At 41.9% G+C, this 22,823-nt stretch overlaps 1 protein-coding gene across 2 annotated transcripts in view; it reads right to left on the bottom strand.

The window, feature by feature from the left end:
* Positions 1-2,032: 2,032 nt before the first annotated feature.
* DOK7 (docking protein 7) overlaps positions 2,033-22,823 on the bottom strand; it is a 31,004-nt gene continuing 10,213 nt past the window's right edge. The window contains exons 5-11 of one of the 2 annotated variants that reach the window (XM_081925623.1): positions 21,619-21,738; positions 18,533-18,640; positions 16,011-16,879; positions 12,384-12,426; positions 9,844-9,915; positions 8,642-8,791; positions 2,033-4,435 (exon numbers count right to left, since the gene is read on the bottom strand). In XM_081925623.1, coding sequence (XP_081781749.1) covers positions 4,302-4,435; positions 8,642-8,791; positions 9,844-9,915; positions 12,384-12,426; positions 16,011-16,879; positions 18,533-18,640; positions 21,619-21,738 — 1,496 coding nt within the window. In that variant the 3' untranslated portion in view covers positions 2,033-4,301. Of the gene's footprint in view, positions 4,486-8,641; positions 8,792-9,843; positions 9,916-12,383; positions 12,427-16,010; positions 16,880-18,532; positions 18,641-21,618; positions 21,739-22,823 lie in introns of both variants that reach the window. The other variant, XM_081925624.1, reaches the window with a different exon arrangement.

The following is a 22,823-nucleotide window of genomic DNA, read 5'->3' as shown; positions in this document are numbered from 1 at the left end:
TGTTAGTGCTTTTTAAAGAAGTATATCTAGATTTCCAGTAGTTAAATAAATTAAAGTACTGTAGGACATTTTTGGGAATAATCATAATACCACAGTCTTTAAAGTTATAGCTTTTTGTAAAAACCCTTGGAAGAAGAAAGTTAATAATTTCCATATATTACTTAGCAGTAGAGGTTAAAGAATTTTCTTTGAATTACCGTATTTGTGAATCAAAGAGATTGCAACCGAGAACAGCAAGAATTGAATATAATTCTAAATTGTTTTTGTTTTTGTTTTTACATTATGAATAAATATACCCAAATAAAGGAGAAAATGATAAAGGTATACATTAACAGGATTAAAAGATCTGGACTTGCATGCAAGATTCTATATCAAAACAAGCAAAGGGTCCCTAAATCTGTTCTGGGCTCCTCCCCACCTTGAATTATTTGTGAATCAAAGAGATTGCAACCGAGAACAGCAAGAATTTAATGTAATTCTAAATTGTTTTTGTTTTTACATTATGAATAAATATACCCAAATAAAGGGCAAGTAAATGTCTTGGCTACTCCTGTAATTCATTCCTTTTATACACGTTGGAAAATGATCCAGCTTAAGTACTGTTATTGTCTCATATGCATCCTTCTAGTTTAATGATTAGGTTCAAAATTTTAGATTTGATCCAGTTCAAGATCACAGTATATGTTTAAACCTGATAATTGTGTTAGTTCTTAAAATAGAATAGAATACTTTCTACTACCTATAGATATGAATAAAAACTGAGGACAATTTTTTGTTTGAAAACTTTCAATTATAGCATATATTTAGTTATTTATAGTGCAACTCCATGCATGTCTTATCAGAAGAAAGTTCCATTGAGTTAAATAGAACTTACTCCCAGGTAAATTATTGGAGTTCATCCTTAGTGAGCAATGTTGGAATACAGTGGTACCTCTAGTTGCGCGCTTAACCTGTTTCAGGGTGCTGTTTGCACCCCGAAAAGTCTGCAACTAGAGTGCCTCTTCCGCACATGTGCGATCGAGCGCTTCTGCACATGTGCGAGGTGCGCAGATCACTTCTGTGCATGTGCGCGTGGCGAACCCAAAGTAAACACTTCCAGGTTTGCCGCGTTCATAAGTTGAAAGTCCATAACAAGAGTGGAACGCAACTAGAGATACCACTGTACACTGGAACTTGGTTTGAAAAATTGTTAAGTGTACTTACAAGATACCATCTAAAGTATACAGTACTGGGTTTAATGGCAGAATAGGGAAGGGAAAATGAAAATGCATTTATGGAAAAGGTCAAAGTATTGTGAAATAGAAATAAACAGAGAGCCATAGGTATCCCCATGATTTTTTCTGGATGACTGAAATATAAAACACTGAATGGAGCAGGCCAGTTTTTCCACACACAACATGAAAATAAAAGTGCCTGTACATTTTGCTTCATATCTCAGACTCTACAAATAAATGCTAGAAACGTACCTGTTTAAAACTGATAGCTGGGGATCTGGAGAACATTGTTTTTTATTGGGGTGGGGGTGTCCCTACTCTGCTGAACACCCATGCGGAGAACTGTATTTCTGAAAGAAGTCCACTTTTCGAATTTCAAAGGCACTGATGGAAAAATCATTTTATATTTTTGTATAATTGTTATAACTTCCCATCAGCAGAGTTGCTGCTGTTTGCTGGAAGGAGAAACTGCTTCTTGTTTTTGAATTTTTGTATAGTAGTATGGAGGCAAAAGCTGGTCATAAAAAGGATTCCATCAAATGTGAATTTGAGTGATATCACAGAATTCTGGTTCTTTCACATTATAGTATGCTGTGTAAAATGAAGCATAGCTCATTCTGCCTATTCAGTAGCTATCATGGGAGTTCTCATCTGACAGGCACAATTGGAGGCAAAAAATAGTGATGTGCTCAAGTGGACAATTCTTAGAAGGGGGTATTATTTGAATATTATGAGATTGTTTAACTTTCTCTTTTAAACCCCTGCATTGCCAGAAACAACTTTGAATAATAGCAGTTTGATACAAAAAGACACAGCAGTAAATTATAAATAGTAAATTGTATTAGACTACAGTTGAATATAAAAACATTTATAGAATTAAAGGCTCAGTTGTACCAATCCTTCAATACAAAGTACAGTGACATTACTGACTTTCCAATAGATTGAACACTGTTCTCTAAGTATCTGCAGCTATATTTGCAATAAATGTTATGAATTCGGGTAAATATTCTTTTGACTACTTATTTGCAAGAGTAAATAAGTATACTGTTTATGGAATACTGTTATAGTTGCTAAAGCCCAGAGTACAATGTACTAATATCTGAATTGTGTCAGTAGTATTAGTGCCACTTTTCATAAAATAGCAACTTCTTTGCTTGAGAGCACCTCCATATTTTAAGTATTCAGTGGAAAAGTTGTATTAAGTGGGAAAATACATGTAAGACATGATCTCAATCAGCAAATGGGACAAATTAAAACACTGAAATGAAATGAAATGAAAACAAAGGATAGACACACTTACTTCATTTGTGCCCACAGAAACTGAAGGCAAGAAATGTCCACCTAGGTGAAGATGGATTTGCGCAAAAGCAGGTTCTGGAAACAACACAGGAAGCCACACTGTTGACCCAAAGGTCATGATCAAGCACCCCTGTGAGCGTTTTTGTTTCAGCCAGCTTTTGAAGCAAACTTGGGAAATCAAAATGCAAATCTCTATTTTCAAAAGGGGCCATGGATTCTGCATAAACTATCCCTTACAATATTCTATAAAATCATGTGACAGTTTCTTAGGATGTTGAACCAAACGCTAAACTACATGAAATAAACAAAGTGAGATAAACAAAGAAAGTGGCACAGTCATGAAATGTGGACAGGAATAATATATTAACCTGTTTCAGTAGAGTAAATAATAAATTGGATTTGACGGAGGGGAAGATGGCAGAGATACCAGTTCATTCTACATTGTACCGCTGAATCCAGAGTCACTAGTTACATCTAATAAAAAAAAGAAAGTCAGGGTGTTGCTTTAGTAGAAAAGTTACTTGTAAAAAACCCCAAAAACCCCAGAGGAAGTCATTGACAGCATACCTATTTTATCAAGAGATGAGGTTGCCATAAATGTTGTTTTTCAAAAGTCCAACTAAACAAGCCAAAAAAAGAAGAAAGGTGGTGTATCCACAGATAATAGGAATCCACCAGCAGAATGGGGAGGGAGGCAATTTTTATTTATCAAATTATTTATCTCCCAAGAGAGTCCAGGGTGGCATTTTTGGAGATCTGCCACTGGTCCCACCCCTGGTCCATTCCTCTGAGAGACTCCTTCCATCAGCACATGGTTGCCACTGAAGACTAACCATAATGTTCAGCATAGCTGGTGTGCCTTAATTCTGCAATTTCTACTGTGAATTACAGACAGCAACTTGGTTTATTCAAGGTGCGATTGGCTGTTGCTTTGCTGTTCAGCATTACCTCTACCATTATGATTTTGTTTAAGAACTGAGCTAGTGAGCTACAGCATTGAGGCACCAGCTCAAAGGCCAGAATGTGGGCTTGCTGTTGTCCCTTACGATGCTGCAAAGACAAAGTGGGACAGTAGAGTGGCAGCTGCCTTTGGTCAGGCAAGTAGCAAGTAGGTGTGTGAGCCTATTTTCCTGTGTATCTTTTCCTGGGAAGTGGAGCAAAGCTTCACTTGCCATACGATTAGGCTTTGCCTGCACTGGCAATAGTGTTGCTGCTGCAACTATTAAAGAGAAACTGTTTGGTAATATCTTATTTCTTCATTATAATTAATAATTACGTTTCCTATACAACTCAAGAGTTGCCAAAAAGCAGAAATATAGAGGCTGGAAATTTAAAGCTGTATCTGTTCTCCAACAGTGATTCTTATGAGAAATCTGTCTTTGACTTTTGAAAAACAGCATGAAAAGCTACCTTAACTCTTAACAAAACACAGCATTCTTGTCAATACGCATGCTGTATAGACCAATATTTAATGTATACTTAGCTACATGTACATCCTTGTTAACACACAACACATTCAAATGTCTTTAAATTAAATGCCACAGTTTGAAAATCATTTGTATTTGATACCTGATTTGTCAAGATAGTAAAAAAATTACAACGTAAATGATCTGTCATACATGTTTACAACCAATGTCTTTACACACAAACCCACACACCCCATGCTACCAGTTTTCCAATTGGAAATGAATAGATTGGAATGAATCTGGTACAAATCTGAAAACGATGGCAGCGTTTAGTTAAATTAATAAACTCATGAAACATTTACAAGTACTATGTTAGGGGCAGCTATGAAGAGCCTTTCTTCTTCTGTTCCAGCTCTTGCAGACGCTCTTCTCTGAACTGAGCATGTTGTGTCCCTACTTTATGAGCAGTCTCTGTCGCTGTGATGTCAATCTGGGCATATTTAGTTGATCCACTCCCTATGGCAGAAAAACAATAACATGGTTATAACATCTTCATGTACTTTCATCTAAGATAATTAGGTAAGAATACAATAATACTCAGTTTGATGTCATACACAGCACAAATAATAATACCCACACCAGAACTTAAAAGCTATAATCTTTGTTACTGGAAAACATAGCATCAAGAAACAGTTAAGCTCTTGTAGCTCAGAATCCAAACAAACAAGTGGAACCTACAACATAATGTTGCAGTGCTATCAGCACTTCTGTGCGAATGATCAGGGATGCAGGAGAGGATATATTACTTGATTATATCCTTTCCAACCTGTGTTAACAAGTTCTACAATTTAGCAGAGTAACATTCCCCTTTTTAAACTTGCACAGCAGATGCGTTTGCTCAGGCTCGCTAAAGCCTCTAAAATAAGTTACCTGGTAATTTCCCCTTTAGTCCCTCATAAAAGAAATAGACACATTACAGTCTTCTATAAAAGTATAAAAAGAGTTTACTCACTCACATTCTGTTCACAGATGGATCCCAGAAGGCAGACTTAAGTTACAAAAGTAATATACCTGGAATCTATCCCATAAAGAGATAGTCCCTTTGTCCTCTCTTGACTGGAAGCCAAGAGAGCATCTTAGGCTAAAAGCAGATGCTGCTTCTTTGACGAATGTAGTCAGAGAGAGAGAGAGATAGCGGCCAGCCCTATGCTTTTGTTCCTGCACAGGTGAGGCCACGCCCACCTCTGGTCACATGTAGTGGAAGTCTGTCCCAGCCTAGGAGGAAACAGGAAATTCCATCTGGCTGGTCCAGACATCCCCTTTGTATGTCCATTCTAGGGATGTTGTACTTGACTGCTCTGTGTTTCAAATCCCACAACTTCCCCATTAGTAGTGCTCCTGCTCAGGACCATCTTTCCTTCCACATCGTTTTCCTGCTGGGAAGATGCTTGTCCTTCTCACGAAGCAGACCCAGAGGGGCTGCTCTGTACCCAATGGGAAGACGGACAGCATCTCGTCCCGCTGGACACTAGTTTGCTAGGGTAGATGGGGCACTGCCCCACAATCAGCTGCTGCCTGTTTGCTTGTGCACTACCAACCAGTCCAGGAAGTATCACTACTTGTCACTTTCCTTCTCCTTAATCTCAGCATTGCCCCTGTAGGGATCAAGAAAAAGCTGGAACTGGTTTGGACTGCCAGCCATTGGTTCTGTTGGTCTCTTTGTCTTCCACGCTGCCAGCCCTAATGAGTATCAGCAACCGCTGCTTCCTCCCTAGCGAAGGAGTTGTAAAAGGTTCTGAAGATATGCAGCTGCAGAACCCTACTTTAGGAATGCACTTTTTAAATACCAAAATTGAATCCACCAGAGCTTTTTCCTTCCTCTCTTCATTTTTTTTAATAGAATATTTATTAAAATTTTCAATAATAATACAATGAAAATAAAAAGAAAAAATAACAAAAATACAAAAATAAAAATATTTAAAAACACACAGAATTTCCATTACTTATTTTCCATTAATTTATTTCCCGGACCTCCTCATACCTCCCTTTTTTGTACTCCAATTCAGATTGTTAGTTCAGCAAATCCTTACCAATGAATTTTTACCTATTTCTAAACCTTTTTTTTTCATATTCTCTTAAAGCATTACAGCTGGAAGCCACTTAATTTCTATCCAACATCATTCTAACATTCATTAATTTTACAATGTTTCTATAAATAGTCTTTAAATTTCTTCCAATCTTCTTCCGCCGACTCTTCTCCCTGGTCTCGGATTCTGCCAGTCATTTCTGCCAATCCCATGTAGTCCATCACCTTCATCTGCCATTCTTCCAGAGTGGGTAGATCCTGTGTCTTCCAATACTTTGCAATAAGTATTCTTGCTGCTGTTGTGGCATACATAAAGAAAGTTCTATCCTTCTTTGGCACCAATTGGCCGACCACGCCCAGGAGAAAGGCCTCTGGCTTCTTCAGGAAGGCATATTTAAATACCTTTTTCATTTCATTATAGATCATCTCACAGAAAGCCTTAATCCTTGGGCACATCCACCAAAGGTGAAAGAATGTACCTTCATTTTCTTTGCATTTCCAACATTTATTATCGGGCAAATGATAAATTTTTGCAAGCTTTTCCTTCCTCTCTTCAGTTACTTCCTTCCAACCTTTCTTCCTTCTTCTCTGCCACATGTGATGAGCTGACCACCCTATAATCCTGACCTGTGTTTTCCTGGCTTCCAGCTGCCATCAACCGTGCTCTTTTCCACATTATCATTTTTAAATTAATTTTATTAAAGGTTTTCAAGCTAATATATACCATAAAATTCCAATTAAACTAAAAATAATAATAGAAAACAACATACCAAACAGGAAAAAAACTAAAATGAAAAGTAAAATAAAGCACACTATCAAACTCCTCTCCTTCCCAATGGTATTCAAACATATCAAATCTCTTGGCCTCTACTCAGTCCTCAGTTCTCAGTTCCCTCAACATTTTTGCTCCCTTAGATATGGGTCACATCCAGAATGTCACTATTCTGTAGGAGGGATTTCATTGCATATCAGAAATGTAGGTTTGCTCAATTAAAGTGCTGTGTTGTTCTGGGCCCAACAAATACACTTTTTAAAAAAACATTATTTTGCATATAGCAAAGTAGCAGGGAAATGCATTAAAAAGTGTGGGATAATGGTTGACTGATGGGAAGATACATAACTTCTGCACAAGCAAATAATGAATTTAAAGAAGATATCGTATCATATATTATACTACTACTACTACTATTAATTAAATTTGTATACCTCCCTATATCCGCAGGTCTTAGGGTGTAAGTTTTGTGCAACCAAATCAGGATGCTCCATGAACAGATAATTTAGAAGAGCCAACAGTTGATCACCCCCTCATTTCCCTTGATCACTGTGATTCTGTCCTCAAATGGTTATCTTCCTACTTGCCTAATTACTTCTCCAATATCTCCTTAGGGGGAACACTTCAGCTACTCTCCAGTGAGCTTCTTAAGAGTTCTGTGCTATTCTCTCTAAATACTTTGTGCCAGGGTAGTATGGCTTCCAAGAGCACTGTCAGGGGACTGCCATCAGAGCCAGAGGTGGAGGGAAGGCTCCAGAGGGATGCCGGAGAGGGTCCCAGTAGGGAGAGAGGTAGCCCATCTGCTGGGGAAGGAAATCAGCGTAGCACCAGTGGAGAAGGGGGGCAGAAGGGGGAATCGGCGAGGGGGCTCCAGGACTCCTCGGCAGAGACCAGCGGGGAGAGCATGGGTCCTCCGCTGCCCACATCCTCCCTGCGCAGAAGACTTCCGCGCAGGGAGAGTAGGAGGAGACTAGGCGTCAAAGAACTTCTTTGCTGGAAGAAGTTCAAGAAACGCCCACTGACGGATTCTGCCAGCGACTGAAACAGCCACGAAGTGAAGGGCTGTCCAGACAGAAAGGGTTCACCCAGGTAACCTAGCCAGCAGTGGCGTAGCGTGGGTTGTCAGCACCCGGGGCAAGGCAAGTAATTTGCACCCCCTAACCCGTGGATTTGCGCCCCGTAACCTGTGGATTTGCGCCCCCTAACCCTAACCCCCAGATGTTGCGCCCGGTGCGGCGGGGCCCCCCTGCACCCCCCACGCTACACCACTGCTAGCCAGGAGTGGCGACAATTTACGCACGAGCAACCCCTAGAACCATTACAAGCACCTACCCACTGCTGACAGACAGCTCTACACCCTTGTGCAAATCAATTGAAACAAAGCATGTTTTCTACCTTACTCGTAATCCTGTACTCAAAACAAACACGAAAAGTCAGTTGATCATTATGGTGTCAGAAGCCTGCAGCCTATAGAAGGAATGATGCGCTCGCCACAATATAATGAGGTTCTATGAAAGAGAGTTATTCCAGAGCTGGAAAAGAGGTATCCTGGCAGTACTGGGATATTGCAGCAGGACTTAACCCCCCTGTCACACATCAAAAGCGGTGAAGAAATTCATGACAGATCAGCAAATAAATAGTTGGAGATTGTGTATTACTTGAAATCAAAGAGGAAAAATAAAGCATGTAGCAGTAGTGCATTGGAGATAACAAGTACCCAATAACCAGTGGTGATTGGTGCATCTGTAAAAGGTGACCATGCCACAGTGTAGCTTTGCAAAAGCCCCCTTTGGTCCCTGGAACAGCCTAAAATGTTATGCAAAAACAGCAGAAACATGCTTCAGTTGCTTTCAAAGATATTTACCTCTTATGCTTGTGCTAGGTTCTTGAAGTTCCAACTCCATGTAATGAAGCTGTTTCTTTGATGTGGGGCTGGTAGGAATATTAACATAGGTTGCCATTTCACCATGCAGCCGATCAGCCATCGGTAGGTCTGCTGAATAACCAACTGCCCCTGCCATGAGAAGGAACATGCTTTTAAAAGATACATTAACTTAAGCCCCCTGAAGAAGTAAAAAGACATCAACTTGGGTGTAAGACAAGAAGGGAAATATTTGAATTCATGGGCTCATGGAGTTCTCCTGCCTAAAAGACCCCACCCCGTTCATTTCAACAGAGGAAATATATTCTCCTTTGTGATATGGCTGAAAATGAATGTGCCAACCCAAGCATACATGAGTTCCATGCACGCCCAGAGTGCATACAGCTGTTGGTTGTATTACAATGAGAGGGTAAGACTGCATTCTGAAAGTGCCCTTGCTCTGCAAGTGCTGAGGATCAAACTAGACATGATGTTAAAGTACATATTTGCATTTACAGTGGAAGTTTAAAAAAATGCACATAGCATCAACTGAATGGGGGGGCAATGATAATGATCAGGATTGCAGCAGCTGGGGGTGGAGAATATAACCCTTTCCTCCCCTCTTTTGGTTCTGAGGGACATTCCTTCCTCTGAAGCTTGTATTTGCATTGGGGGGGGGGAATTACCCAGTAAAGGGCAGTGGAATAACTTACGAATAAAAGAATTTCTACAGATTCTCCACAAAGAATATCTTGCTTAGAAGTGAGGAAAAGAGGACTAGGCGAGGCAAAGGTCTGATTAAAGTTGGGTATTCTATGGAAAACAAAACTCTCTTGGGGTGAAGTATGCTTTCTAATACTCCAGGGAACCCTCCCTATATGTTCATGGCTTTTTCATTTAGGAAGTAGCTCACGTTGTTCCTCCAGCAAGTGCTTGCTTGGGCCCTAATCATATCCCCAGTGCTATTTTCTAGAAAAAGAGGTGCCAGAACTCACCATGAACACCTCCCTTGTTCTCTTATAATTGCAACGGCATACACCTGAGAGGTGCTGGAACTGAGTTTCTGCATATCCCCCATTAAGGGTTTGCCCAACGCCTTGTGTCATTTGGAGTGTTCCCTCGCCACCCATTGAACTGGATCTGTCTGCCTATTCATATGAAATCACCACCAGACCGTGTACTCTGCTGCAAGTCAGTTTACTCACCAGCTTCTTCAGGATCAGGTGGCGCTCCAGACTCTGTAGGTGGCATCATAAATTCATAGCTTCCTTTAGGACCTAGAGCATACAGAAATCTATACATTGTTGATCCAATTTTAAACAACAATATGGACAGTAATCATAACGCACAATTCTTTAAGTTTCCTCGCAAAGAATTAAAAAATGTGGCTCAGTCAAGAAATATGGAGATTATCTAGGAAGCATTACATGCTTCTAAGAACACTCCGAAGGGAATAAATACTACCACTGTTTAAAGAGTTTGCACCGTGCGCTAATCGCTCATGATGCATCGGGGTTGGGAGTGCTGTGATGCTTGCAACCTTCCCAGAGTCTTTTAAGACAGTCTGCCTAACTGAATGACAGTAATAGCAGACACATCTGGTTAAAAAATGGTACAGCTCCACAGAAGGACTAGTTCACCTCAATTTTATGTGAGGGGACACCTGGAAAATCAAAACAATTAAACCTATCCAACTAGAGAAAAAAGTTTGTCATAGTACTTTTTACAATTTCTGCAAGGGAACAGTTGCTTCCCCATATGGTGCAATCTGCACTTCAGGATCGGTACCACATAAGATGGACATAAAAATGGACTCCAGAAGATCATCTGTAAACAGGATTTTCTTATCTTTCATGGAGCTTACTCCTCATTCAACTTCATTTTCTTAAATAATTCAAACATCATCACAGGAACTCCAAGGACCAAGAACTACAGCAAACATTGCTTTGACCATGGGGATCCTACCAAAACCAGCATTCCTGTGATGAAGTTCTTCACAACTTCCAACTTGCAGTTTAAATGCCAAAATCACTGCCTGTGACTTTCCACACAGACAACCTTTCCTATCTGAATAGAAAAATAAAGCATCTATCTCATCAAAAATACTGAGTACTTGCCTCTTTGACCTAGGTTTGTTTGAGGAAATTGCCTCTCCAAATACTATGGCTATCTACTTGTAAAGGTTGTCCTTCGTTTGCTTTCAGGGACCAAAGCACTATCATAGAAGCACCACCTGTTTTAAAAACATCTCCAACTTAATACTAAAAATCGTTAGCTACATTTATGGCTCTATTGTGCCCAGTTGCTCAAAATAAATTGCTTTGTAGAGATATTCATGGCAGTGGGGCAGTAATGGATAAATCAATTCCCTCTTTCTTCTTCCTACTACTATTCCCCCCACCTTTGGAGTCACTGAGAGATAAAGTCATTATTCTATTGACTTTGCTTTGAACAAAAACTCAGCAAATGCTTCCTAAAGCTAATTCAGCTGATGAAGGGAATCAGTTAAAACATTTTTCTATTTCCTATTGCAGCCTTTCTGATATCCATTAGATATCATTAACACTAAAAATACAACATAACTGACCACAATATAACAACTTCACATGACTAGTAGCCAAGGACAACAAAATGAGATATGCATTCCCACTTGCGTGACAACAGAAATGGAACAGCCATCTCCAACCAAGTAAAATAATGCCAACAGGAATTATTTTACTTGGCCTTGCACCTAGATGCACATCGTTATGTGATAATAATCATTATTAATTTGTAAGAACAGATTACATATAGAAATGAACATAAAGTCAAAAGATTATTTGAAACCTATTTTTCCAAGAAATAAAAAATTGATTGATTTGGTTCTTAAGTAACTTCTGGAAAAATAGGTCAGCTTGGGTCAAGAAGACTAATGCCCTCAGATGTGTATTGGTTTTCAATCCTCATATTTACTTCCAAGTCCTGCATGGCAGAAGCTCATGCCAGAGAAGACAAAGGTGATTTGGCCCAGGAGGCAGAGGTTGGTTTGGCTGCAACTGACAGGGCTGTTACTTCCTCATCTTTGGAGGTAGAGTAACTAGGAATGCTTATTGAAGGTAGTTGAGGGGATTTTGCTATGTCTGTCTGACTATTGTAATGCTCTCTGTCTTGGACCTTGCTGACTTTGAAGACAAACTAGAACCTTCAACTAGTGGGAAATGTGGGCACACAGAGATCCACACCCACAAAAACTTGTTGGTTGGCTTCTATGGAGGAGGCTGTTTGCATGTACCATGCTGCCTCCTCTACTGAAATGAATGCCGAAGCCTGTGGAAGCAGGATCTGTTTGCACACATGACTTGTAAGGAAAATATACCCGATATGAAGCAAAGTTATAGGGGTGGGGATGGGAAGGAAAGAACGGGAGGGACGTTGAGGGGGCTTTTGTTTTGTGTGCATGTACAGACTTGCCCAACCCACAAAGAAAGAGGATTAGGGCTCAAAGACCAGGTAAATATAGGTAGCTGTAAAATCAGCACACTGTGAGAGATGGCACACCTGAGCTTACAATTCTTTTTGATACAGAGTGAATTTATTAATACTTTGCTCTCCTTAAGCTTAAGACTTGTTTTTCTTTTTGTCTTCTTTAAAGTCCAAGAATAAATATTGCAGTCTTGTGGATTGGGACCTTAACTTGTAATTTCACTTCCCTGAGTACTGAAATCAACAGGTGTCAACATCTAGCAAAAATCTCATTGCCTCTTACCTGGGCTGGCTGGTAAAATTCCAGATGATAAAATGGACGTTTCCTTTTTAAACAAAACACAGAAAGAGAGTAAAACAGATGCATTATCATGAATGAGTTTCTTGCAAACTTAACACTGAAAATTTTCACCTGATAAACTGTTCTCAAAACTATTTTCAACCATGTTAATCGTGTTGATAAAAGTTCCAAGGAACTGCATAAGAAATTCACCTTGTTTACATGAGCTCAAATCCTGTCAGTCCAGCTCTCAATCTTGTTTGTGAATAATTTTAAAAGTACATTTGGAATGATTAATCCTTTATGCATATGTAAATGATTATATATATGCAACAGATGAACACTTTATGCTGAAATTGGCCTCCATACGAACTAGAAGATAATCACTATTAAATAAAAAAAACACCAGATCAATCCTAACTATAGGAATCCAGCAGAACTTAACACTGCCTTGAGTTAAGCAGGCATAAGTCACTCCTTTCCCAAACTCTGTCCAGCACTGGGGCTAGTGCTGGCTGAGCTGTCCTGAGCCTGGCAGAGGGAAAACAAGACTTTAAAAGAAGGCTTTGACTTACATTATCATTTTTGCTGGTGTAAGTTCAACTGGGTTGCCAGGTCACATGGCTGAGCTGAAAGGCGTTTGGAACAGGTGCAAGTCTGCCCCTGTCCTGTCCTACCCCAGCATTGCTACACCCCCAGAACAACCCCATTGGGGGACTTACCATGGTCAGCCAGCTTCAGCTGAGCTCCAGGAAGAATTGCCCTGGCTTCCACAAATGTGGAAAAGGCAAGGGGTGGGTTTCCATATAATGTGAAGAAAGAATCTGGTTTGTCTTCTCCTCAATGCAGCAAAAGCAGGGGCAGAGGAGGAGCAAATCAGGCATTATTGATCAGCATGCACCAGTAAGCTGTTCATTCAACATTAAACTACAATATTTTTTAACAAGGGGCTAGTAGAGAGAGGTCCTCTTTGGCACTGGCACCTTGGCTGTGGAGTGCTGTCCCCAGAGAGCCTCACTTGGCACCTACTTTAGAGTTTTTTTGTGGCAGGCACAAACCTTTTTAATTTCTTTAAATTAATCTTAAATCTTTTAATTCTGTTGAAGCCTGATGTTTTATTCTTTTGTAAGTGGCCGATGCATTTTAATAGTTTATTGACATTGCAAGCTGCCCAAGAAAGTTGTTATCATGCGATATAGAAATGTAATGAATAAATCAATCCCACTAGCCACTAACCCCTGCTGCTGGAAAGTTCAGGACACCACTGAAGTTCTTGGTTTATGGTTACATGCAGACCAGTGCACTGCAAGTAGGCCCAACTGCTAAATGGAGAAAAAGCAAGCCTAGTATATATTTCTGTATTGTCTCAGCCCTGGAATATGTGCAGCAATAAAGAAGTAAGCCTCTGTTGCATGCCTGCTCCCTCATCGCTGAGAAACATAAAGCAGCCACCACACAGCAGATATGAGGGACAAATGACTTGAAGCCAAAGAGTAGGACCAAATCCTCATAAGAACAGGAAAATAATTGTGGCATCCCAGCAATGAAGGTTCATCTGTCTAGCATTCTGTCATCATTCAGTGACCATTCAGAAATTCCAGTGTGGTTTACAAGCCAGGCATGATACAACAGCTCTCCTATTGCTTTTCCTTAACAACGGGTATTCTGAACACGTGCTGATTTAGAAATCACGGTAAGCACTTAATTTCTAACGTGGCACATTTTCAGAGATACTAGTCCTCCCGTTTGCCCATCTCAGGCCTTGACAAATTCTGAAAGAGAACTGGTCAATTTGCCTAACACTTTTTGCACCAATGCCCTATTATTAGAAAAGCTAAAATTACAGTGGCATCCCAAACTTCCCCCTTCTCAATGGTCTCTGTCTGGAGGCCTTTGGAAGCAGTCAGTCAGTCAAGAAGTCGCCAGGAACAGCAGGGGGAAATGACACAAGCAAGACTGTGACAGCTGAGTAAGATCATTATATTTAAAGTTCTTCAGTTATGGTACTTCATATATTCTTAACCATCACAGTAACTAGACTCTGAATTATATATATGAATGACCCATGATGTTTACTCAAGACTTTATAGTGTACTTGGCCCAACTTTGTTCATGCTCCCCCAACCTGTTGCAATAAACTTTTCACTAGCAAAAGTAGCATGAATTTTCAGGCTACATTCAACCAACCATATTCTCAAGGAGCTAAAATGCCAGCGCAATATTGATTATATTGTGGAGCTGCTCACCTAAAGATTTTGCAGAGACAAAGAACTTGATCACTTTTGTTTAAAAGGATGAAACTTTCCACTTGAACATCTAGATATAGCAAGTGGTACAATAACACTAATGCCTTGGGCTGAGGGCCAGATGGCTCCCAGGCAGCATGCAACGCCCGGCCCAATTTCAAAGTCAGGGTGGCACAGAGAGCGAGCAAGCTATAAAATGCTGCAAATACCGCTCGTTTTTGGCTCTGGTTTAGCCCACCATCAGTTATAGCCCTTGACTGGCTTTTACAAAGGGTAATAGAATCATAGCACCAGAGTTGGAAGGAACCCCCAAGGGACCCATGAAATGCATGAATCCTGCCCACAGCTGTCGCTGGGTTGGCTCAAACCACCAACCTTCTGGTTAACAGCGAGACGCACCGACCTATTGCACCACTGGCCAGTGGCGGAGCTTCATGCTCTGGCACCAGGGGGGGCGGAGAGCAGGCGGGGGTGTGGCTGGCACGCATCCCAGGGGCATGGCGCACTGCCCACAGGGGCATGGTGTGTGTCCTGGGGGCATTGTGCCCAGAGCGGGTGTTGGGGGCAACTGCGATGGCACCCCACTGGGATCGTGCTGCCAGGGGCGGTGCACTCCCCCTGCACTCCTCTTCCTCTGCCAGTGCCATTGACCCTTTATAGAGAAAAGGTTCCCACTTCTGGACTAGGGGCAATCTTCAGTTGAATTACGAGCTGGCTGGCAGGAACCATATCCTCAGAATGGCCCAACACAATTTATTTTAATAAAAGTCTAAACAAATGTTCAGTTATTTCTGATGGAACAAACTGATTTCTCCTACAAACTTAGTAGTTGTCTTCAGGAACATTTGGCCCTCCAAAATGGTAAAAGAATCATTGGCACTTGTCTGTCTCAATAGACAGTGGAGCGCACCTCCAGGGGTGAAGCCAAGCAACTGTGTTAGCAGCACTAAAGTGACCTCTCCGGGGCACAAGCCCAGGCAGTGTGTATGACTGCTGAGATGACAAGACCAAAGGCAAGCAGAGCAATTCATCTGGCCCCAGCCTGGCTGCAGGAGTTGCTGGAAGGAGGCGTACAAGGTGCCCTCCAACCATCTTAGAGGCTCCACATAGTCCTGGGACAAGGTATGAAGGCTAAAGCTCAGCAAACCTGGGCTGGTCAATGTCTGCATGGGAAATCACCAAGTAACCTCACCTTGAATTCAATGGAACAAAAGGTTGGATATAAGTGTAATGAATAAAATAACATTTACCTGTTGTTGTTAATGTTTTCCTGGCGGTAACTGATTTCAGCTACCATTGGCTACCATATAGTAGCATTTATCCGCCCATAAAATGCACACAGTTCTACAAACAAGACCAGATTGTGTTCAGAACAATGATTTACCTTTAGCCCTCCACAGACCGGGCAAGGTGAAAAGAAAGCTCGAGTTGTCCCAGAAGGAGAGCTACACAGTTCACATGGGCTGCTGGAGACCCCAATGAATGTTGCCACATCAGTACTTCTAGAATCTAACAATTGTGCTTGCTGTCTTATATGTGACCACCTTGAAACAAAATCTGTGCTTGCCTCAAGCGATGAGTCTTTGGCATGTTCCTGGGGGAGAGCTGCTTGAATGCCCCCTTCCCCTCTGTGCTCAGGAGAAGCTTGTGTTTCCAGATGTGGCAATGGCAGTTTGAGGTCACTAATTTCTTGAGACGATTCACCCTTGGATAATGAGGAATCTGAACTTGAACTTTGTGTGTCTTTAGCAGCTACCTGTAGCAAACTCCTGGGTGTGTCATAGGCGTGTCTAAGGGAACTGGGAACCTGGTACTCAAGGCCAGGGCTCCTCAGGTGATCACCTGGTGGACAAGTGCATATATTCTGGTCTGAAGGGAGGTTCAGCGGCAGACTCAACAATGATCCAAATTCATCACCACGGCAAATGTCCAGGCTCCCAGCATATGAGGAAAAACTTCCTGAGTAAGAAGAATGACTCCCTGTAGCTATCCCACTATCAGAAGAACTTTGGCGGCCTATTTCCTGCAGCTGTCTGGATCGAAGCAGCTTAGGAGGTGGTTTGGTGATGCTGCGAACACCTTCTGAATGGGCCTTCTCCTCCCCAAGGTGAATTCCCTTTGCGGCAGGCAATCCATGACTTTCTTGAGAAGTACTGGCTGAAGACTGGTCTGCCCAAATAGTCAATCTGCTCCCAATGCTAGCATCAGAATGGCTTGTGTCCGAAGATGAACTTGATAAGCTTCTGTCATCACCTAGGGTGAAAGAAAGGAGATTGATGATTCAAGTGGAAATGGCTGCACTATAAAGATGATAGCTGGGGTATCAGCCATACTTCTGACTTTGACAGTTCAGGGAGTTCTAGACCACTACATCTGTGAGGGGAGTAACACTCCATTTAGAGAAACCAAGTCCCTTGGCTGCATTAGGGATTTTCCAGTGGGAAACTTCCTAGTGCAGCCAATTCCAGAAAGGCACCCTGTCAGCATCATCCAGCTGATTGACATTGACAAGGAGCCCCACGTGCAAAGGAACCGCCAGAAGCTCGCAGTTGTCCCTTTGAAGCCCTGTCTCTACCTGCCCCACCCCAACATCATATGTGACCAAATTATGTGACCATCAGGTGTGGACCAAATTATGATTCATGCCAAACCTAATTAGGCCACTAGGCCAGAGGTACCCCACAACTGCTACAGGAGAATGATGAACGGCAAAGATACCCAATGACAAATTTCATCTCATCATCTCTCTAGTCTAAAGCCATGGCCTAGATGTGACTTTAGCTTTAGCTATTTTGAGGAGTCTAAGGGCTCGTCCACAGGTGGTGCTGTGGTTTAAAGCACTGAGCCTCTTGGGCTTGCAGATCAGAAGGTCGGCGGTTCGAATCCCCGCAACAGGGTGAGCTCCCATTGCTTGGTCCCAGCTCCTGCCAACCTAGCAGTTCAAAAGCACACCAGTGCAAGTAGATAAATAGATACTGCTCCGGCGGGAAGGTAAATGGCTTTTCCTTGCACTGCTCTGGTTTAAGTGTTCCGTTGCGCCAGAAGCAGCTTAGTCATGCTGGCCACATGACCCGGAAAAACTGTCTGTGGACAAACGCCGGCTCCCTTGGCCTGTAAAGCAAGATGAGCGCCACAACCCCAGAGTTGTCTGCGACTGGACATAACTGTCAGGGGTCCTTTACCTTTACCTTTTAAGGGCTCATCCGCACTTCCACTTGTGTGATGCCTAGGAAACACAGGTCCGAGGGCTTTCACCCTTGCCCTGCTGCTCCTTTCCAAAGTAAAACCCACTCTCGCAAGTGAGCAGAACAAATGGCAACCTGGGGAAAACCCAAATTGCCATTTGCTCTGATTGAGTGCTTTCCATGGGGGAAAGCTGCAGGGAAGAGGAACTGTGGAAAAGCCCTTTATCAGGTAAGGGGACATCACTTGAGGGCACATTCACTCCCTGGCCAGCTTCTAGGGGCTTGAAAGCCTGCAGTGGGTGAGATCAAAGAGACAGAAACACCCCATGGAGAGTCCTCTCTTTTTCAAAAAGCACAGAAACATGGTGACCTGCCCATGAGGGAAGAGAGCAACCCCCTCCTCTGTGGGCACCTATGCCCCCCCTTTCCCACTTGTTCTTGCAAATCAGCGGAGCAGCAGCAGGCGGGGAGACATCACAAACAGGGGCGGTGGAAATTTCATGCCTCCCACAATCTGGTCCTGCTGCTCAGGGGGAAATGGCTGTACAGCATTGGAACCAGGGCTGCAGAAGGCGAGGGGCCTCAGAGGGTGTGGGGCCCGGGAGAAGTGGTTGGTGAGTCAGTTGGAGAGGCCTTGTGGCCCATGTGCCACTACCCCTTATGCCAGAGGCCTGAGAAAACAGAATCAAATGCCCAGGAGGATGATGTACTTTGTCCTTACCTGCACTCCCATGATAACTTGTATGGGACAGAAGGCTGAGTCGCTTCTCTAACTGCAAAGCTTCATGGGCCACTCTCTCTTCCGTGCATGCAGGATTTATGCTGGGGTCTTAAAAAAACAAATCCAAAGTGACAAATCACAACTGAGACTTAGCTGTAAAAAACAACAACACTTCCACTTTAATAGTCTAAGCAGAGCACCTGGAGCTGCTTGCGAACCTTAAACATGAGCACTTTGTTGCTTTATAATCAAGAGGGTTCCGGTACCGGAGTTCTGTTCTTTCCTGCCTCCCAAAGTCTTCACATATAGCATCAGAAGGGGAGGTTTTTAATATCAGCTGCTAATAACTCCCTCCAGGAGTGGTACCTCGGGTTACAGATGCTTCAGGTTACAGACTCTGCTAACCCAGAAATAGTACCTTGGGTTAAGAACTTTGCTTCAGAATGAGAACAGAAATTGTGCGGCGGCAGCAGTCAGAGGCCCCATTAGCTAAAGTGGTACCTCAGGTTAAGAACAGTTTCAGGTTAAGAACGGACCTCCAGAACGAATTAAGTTCTTAACCCGAGGTACCACTGTAAAATGATAAATTCATAATTCCTTCTTGGCAGACAATACTTGTTCTTCCATTTTCCAGTCAGGAATTTCAGTAATTATTACAGTTAATACATTTGTAAAAAGATATTTGAATGGCTAGACATCAGTGCTATTTTCACCATTTGTCAGATATTACTTTCCTTTCAGTGATATCCATGCCCTCATTTAATCTGGTAGGACGCACAAATTTTAATCTAGGTTGTTGAAGACCACACAGTGATTTCTTGAACCACTTAGAAGTGTAAGTGTTAATGTTCTAAATATTTAACAGCTGAAATCCTATGCACACCTATCAGAAAGTGAGCTCAGTTGAGCCTACTAGGATTTACAGCTGAGCCAACACTTGTAGAATTGGCCTGTAAATCATGTTTCTTCAAGGTTTGTCTCATTCTATGAGATACAACTGAACTAATGATGCTTGGACTAAAAATTTGGGGCGCTAATAATGTATTCATGTATTTCAAACTACACAATATGATTGTTTCCTTCTAACCAACCAGTTGTTGTTGGCGTCCATTGGTCTCGAGAGACAATGGAGTCTGCCTCCAGGGGTGAAGTCTAACCTTTGCGTTAACAGCACCAAAGTGACCTCCAAAGGGTGCAAGAATGGGCAGTGTGTCTGGAGGTCCTGAGCTGCCCAGACAACAACGCCGCCCCCCTTGGCCTCACTAGGTGGTCAAAGAAAAGCAGAGCAATATGTTTGGCATCAGCTTGGCTGCAGGAGTTGCTGGAAGGAGTGTACAAGGCTCCATCCAACCATCTTCGGGACTCCACTCTGGATTTGTCTAGGTTTACTCCTGAGACTTTTCTTCTCCCAAAGATATTCCAGAAGGCAGTGGAGGTTTAGGGTCAGTTTTGCCTCTCCTAGATGGGCTACCTTCCCAGGTTGAGCCCCATCTGTCCTTACTTCGCTTGACAGCATGGGTAGAAACTGCCTTCATGACCACTGGCCCACCGTGGGTCTCTTCTGCTCAATCCACCAGAGCCTGTCTTCACATGCAGGGCAAGTCCCTAACTCACCAAGGATTTAAGATCCTTTGGCTACCCTCACTTGGTTTAGCCTGCCAGTCAGCCGTTCTCAGGGTGTAGCACCACTCTACTATGCCTTGGTCAGACCACACCTGGAGTACCACACCTGTGTCCAGTTCTGGGCATCACAATTGGATATTGAATATTGACAAGCTAGAACATGTGCAGAGGAGAGTGACCATGATAATCAAGGGTCTGGAAACCAAGACTGATGAGGAATGGTTGAGGGAGTTGGGTACGTCCCATGGAAGATGAAGCAAGCTTGTTTTCTCCTGCTCTGGAGGATAGGACTTGAACCAATAGTTTCAAATTACAAGAAAGGAGATGCCAACTAAACATCGGGAAGAACTTTCTGACAGTAAGAGCTTTTTGACAGTGGAATGGACTTCTTTAGAATGTAGTGGACTCTCCTTGGAGGTTTATAAGCAGAGGACGGATGGTCATCTGTTGTAGTTGAGATTCCTGCATTGCAGGGCATTAGACCAGTTGCCACTTGAGTCCCTTCCAACTCTACAATTCCATGATCTTATGATTCAGCTGAACTATATAGCAATGTTCTTGATGTTCTATATAACAAACTGAACTAATAGCAATGTTCTTGATGGTTGCCTAGCAAGGAAAATTTTTACTTTCAAAATTAATTACCTGGCAACTTCCAATTATGTCAAAGTTTAACAAGTTAATTTTCAGAGTAGTGTGATGCAACTCAACTCAACATCTCAAATTAATGTTGGGTCCCCCTCTAGCTTTTTAACATTTATACACATTTATGCAACTATATGGGACGCGGGTGGCGCTGTGGTCTAAACCACAGAGCCTAGGGCTTGCCGGTCAGAAGGTCGGCGGTTCAAATCCCCGCCATGGGGTGAGCTCCCATTGCTCGGTCCCAGCTCCTGCCAACCTAGCAGTTCAAAAGCACACCAAAAAGTGCAGGTAGATAAACAGGTACCACTCCGGCGGGAAGGTATACAGTGTTTCCATGTGCTGCTCTGGTTTCGCCAGAAGCAGCTTAGTCATGCTAGCCACATGACCCGGGAAAACTGTCTGCAGACAAACACTAGCTCTCTTGGCCAGTAAAACGAGATGAGCACCACAACCCTAGAGTCATTCGCAACTGGACTTAACTGTCAGGGGTCCCTTTACGTATGCAACTATATATATACCTTTTATTTAGACAATCAAAGGAAAAATGCACATGTAATTATATTTTGAGGTTTAATGATGACAAACATTTTATGCATCCAGAACTTCTTATTCCAATCAAAGTGAAATATATTATACAAGCTAAATTCCCTTGTTACATGGTTACGCACAGTGCTATTTTTCTAGAAAAAGAGGCGCCAGAACTCACTATAAATTTATCCCTTGTTCTCTTATAATGGCAATGGCGCCTACCTGGGAGGTGCTGGAACTGAGTTCCAGCTGAAAAAAAGTGCTAGTTATGCTATACATCCAAAACTCACCTGGCAGGACTGGACGTAGACCAAAAGGGCCTTTCATCGGAGAGATGCCATGAACAATGCAATCAAAGAGAAAGCTGATTTTTTCTCCTTCCATGCAAGATAAAAAAAACACACCAGCCCCTGAAAGGAAGCAAAACGTTTAGGACAATTTTAAATCTGGATGAAGGACACATTGGCATATTTATGCAACATCAAAACAACCTAAGGAGCAATCTATATGCTATGCAGGCTCTAGCGTTGCTACCAGAAAGATCTTATCCTTAAGCGGTCACATTTCAGAGGTTCTTAACCTGTGTACCTGTGTACAGTGTTTCTGTACTAGACCAGAGCACTATAATAATATGGACTTGTAGTTGCTGTTTTGGTCAAATTCCCGAACCAGAGAGGAAAAGGTGCTATCTTGCGCTACATTGTGAACTTTTGTTTGTGAAGGGCAACATATTATTGGGCTCTTGTCTTAGTGGATAATTAAATATAGCAAAAACCACATAGTTGCAGAAGGCTTTTTTTTTTAACGGTGGTTTGGACACAATGAAACAAGAACCTGATCTTCTATCAAACATTTTGAATATATTATTACAGTCTAAAATGAATAGTGATAAAATGCTTTCAAAATGAAATTTTAACTGCCTTTCCTTTTTAAATATTATTTTACTACTTATTTTTTTTCTAGAAATAATCCAAAAAGTCTTTTTTATTATTTCATTGACAAAAATGATTCTTAATTTTTCAGTCTGTTTCAAGTATCCCCCCTGAAACATTATCTAATATTTGTCCACATTCTAGACATAGGAATAAAGTGAATGAAATCTGGATATTAAGGCTCCAGGAAACCACACAATCCCTAAAATAGTCCACAGGGTTAGCTTCCAAATCCTGTAATAAACTGACATGGACTGGTTCACAGCTGTTTCAAATGGGGTATTTTTATTAGGAAACATTTTAATGACAGGGAGACAAAATTCTTTTGCAGAGGAGCTGTTTCCTGCCCCCCCCAACACCTGTTCTGAGGTGAATTTTGGAAAATTCGAACTCATAAAAATAGCTGCCTCCTTTGCTACTCACTAGGGGGAGCCATTATAGTGGACAGCAGTTGAATATCCACTAAAAAAAAACATTTTTACAGAGTAAGCATATTGTTCTTCCAACAGCTCAATTTAAAATTTCTTTTTTAAAAAACATCCCTTTGAAAAAAACCATTTCTT

Source organism: Podarcis melisellensis (assembly GCF_964234715.1).
Source record: "Podarcis melisellensis genome assembly, chromosome: 9".
NCBI lineage: Eukaryota > Metazoa > Chordata > Lepidosauria > Squamata > Lacertidae > Podarcis > Podarcis melisellensis.
This window is presented reverse-complemented; position numbering and strand designations above follow the sequence as displayed.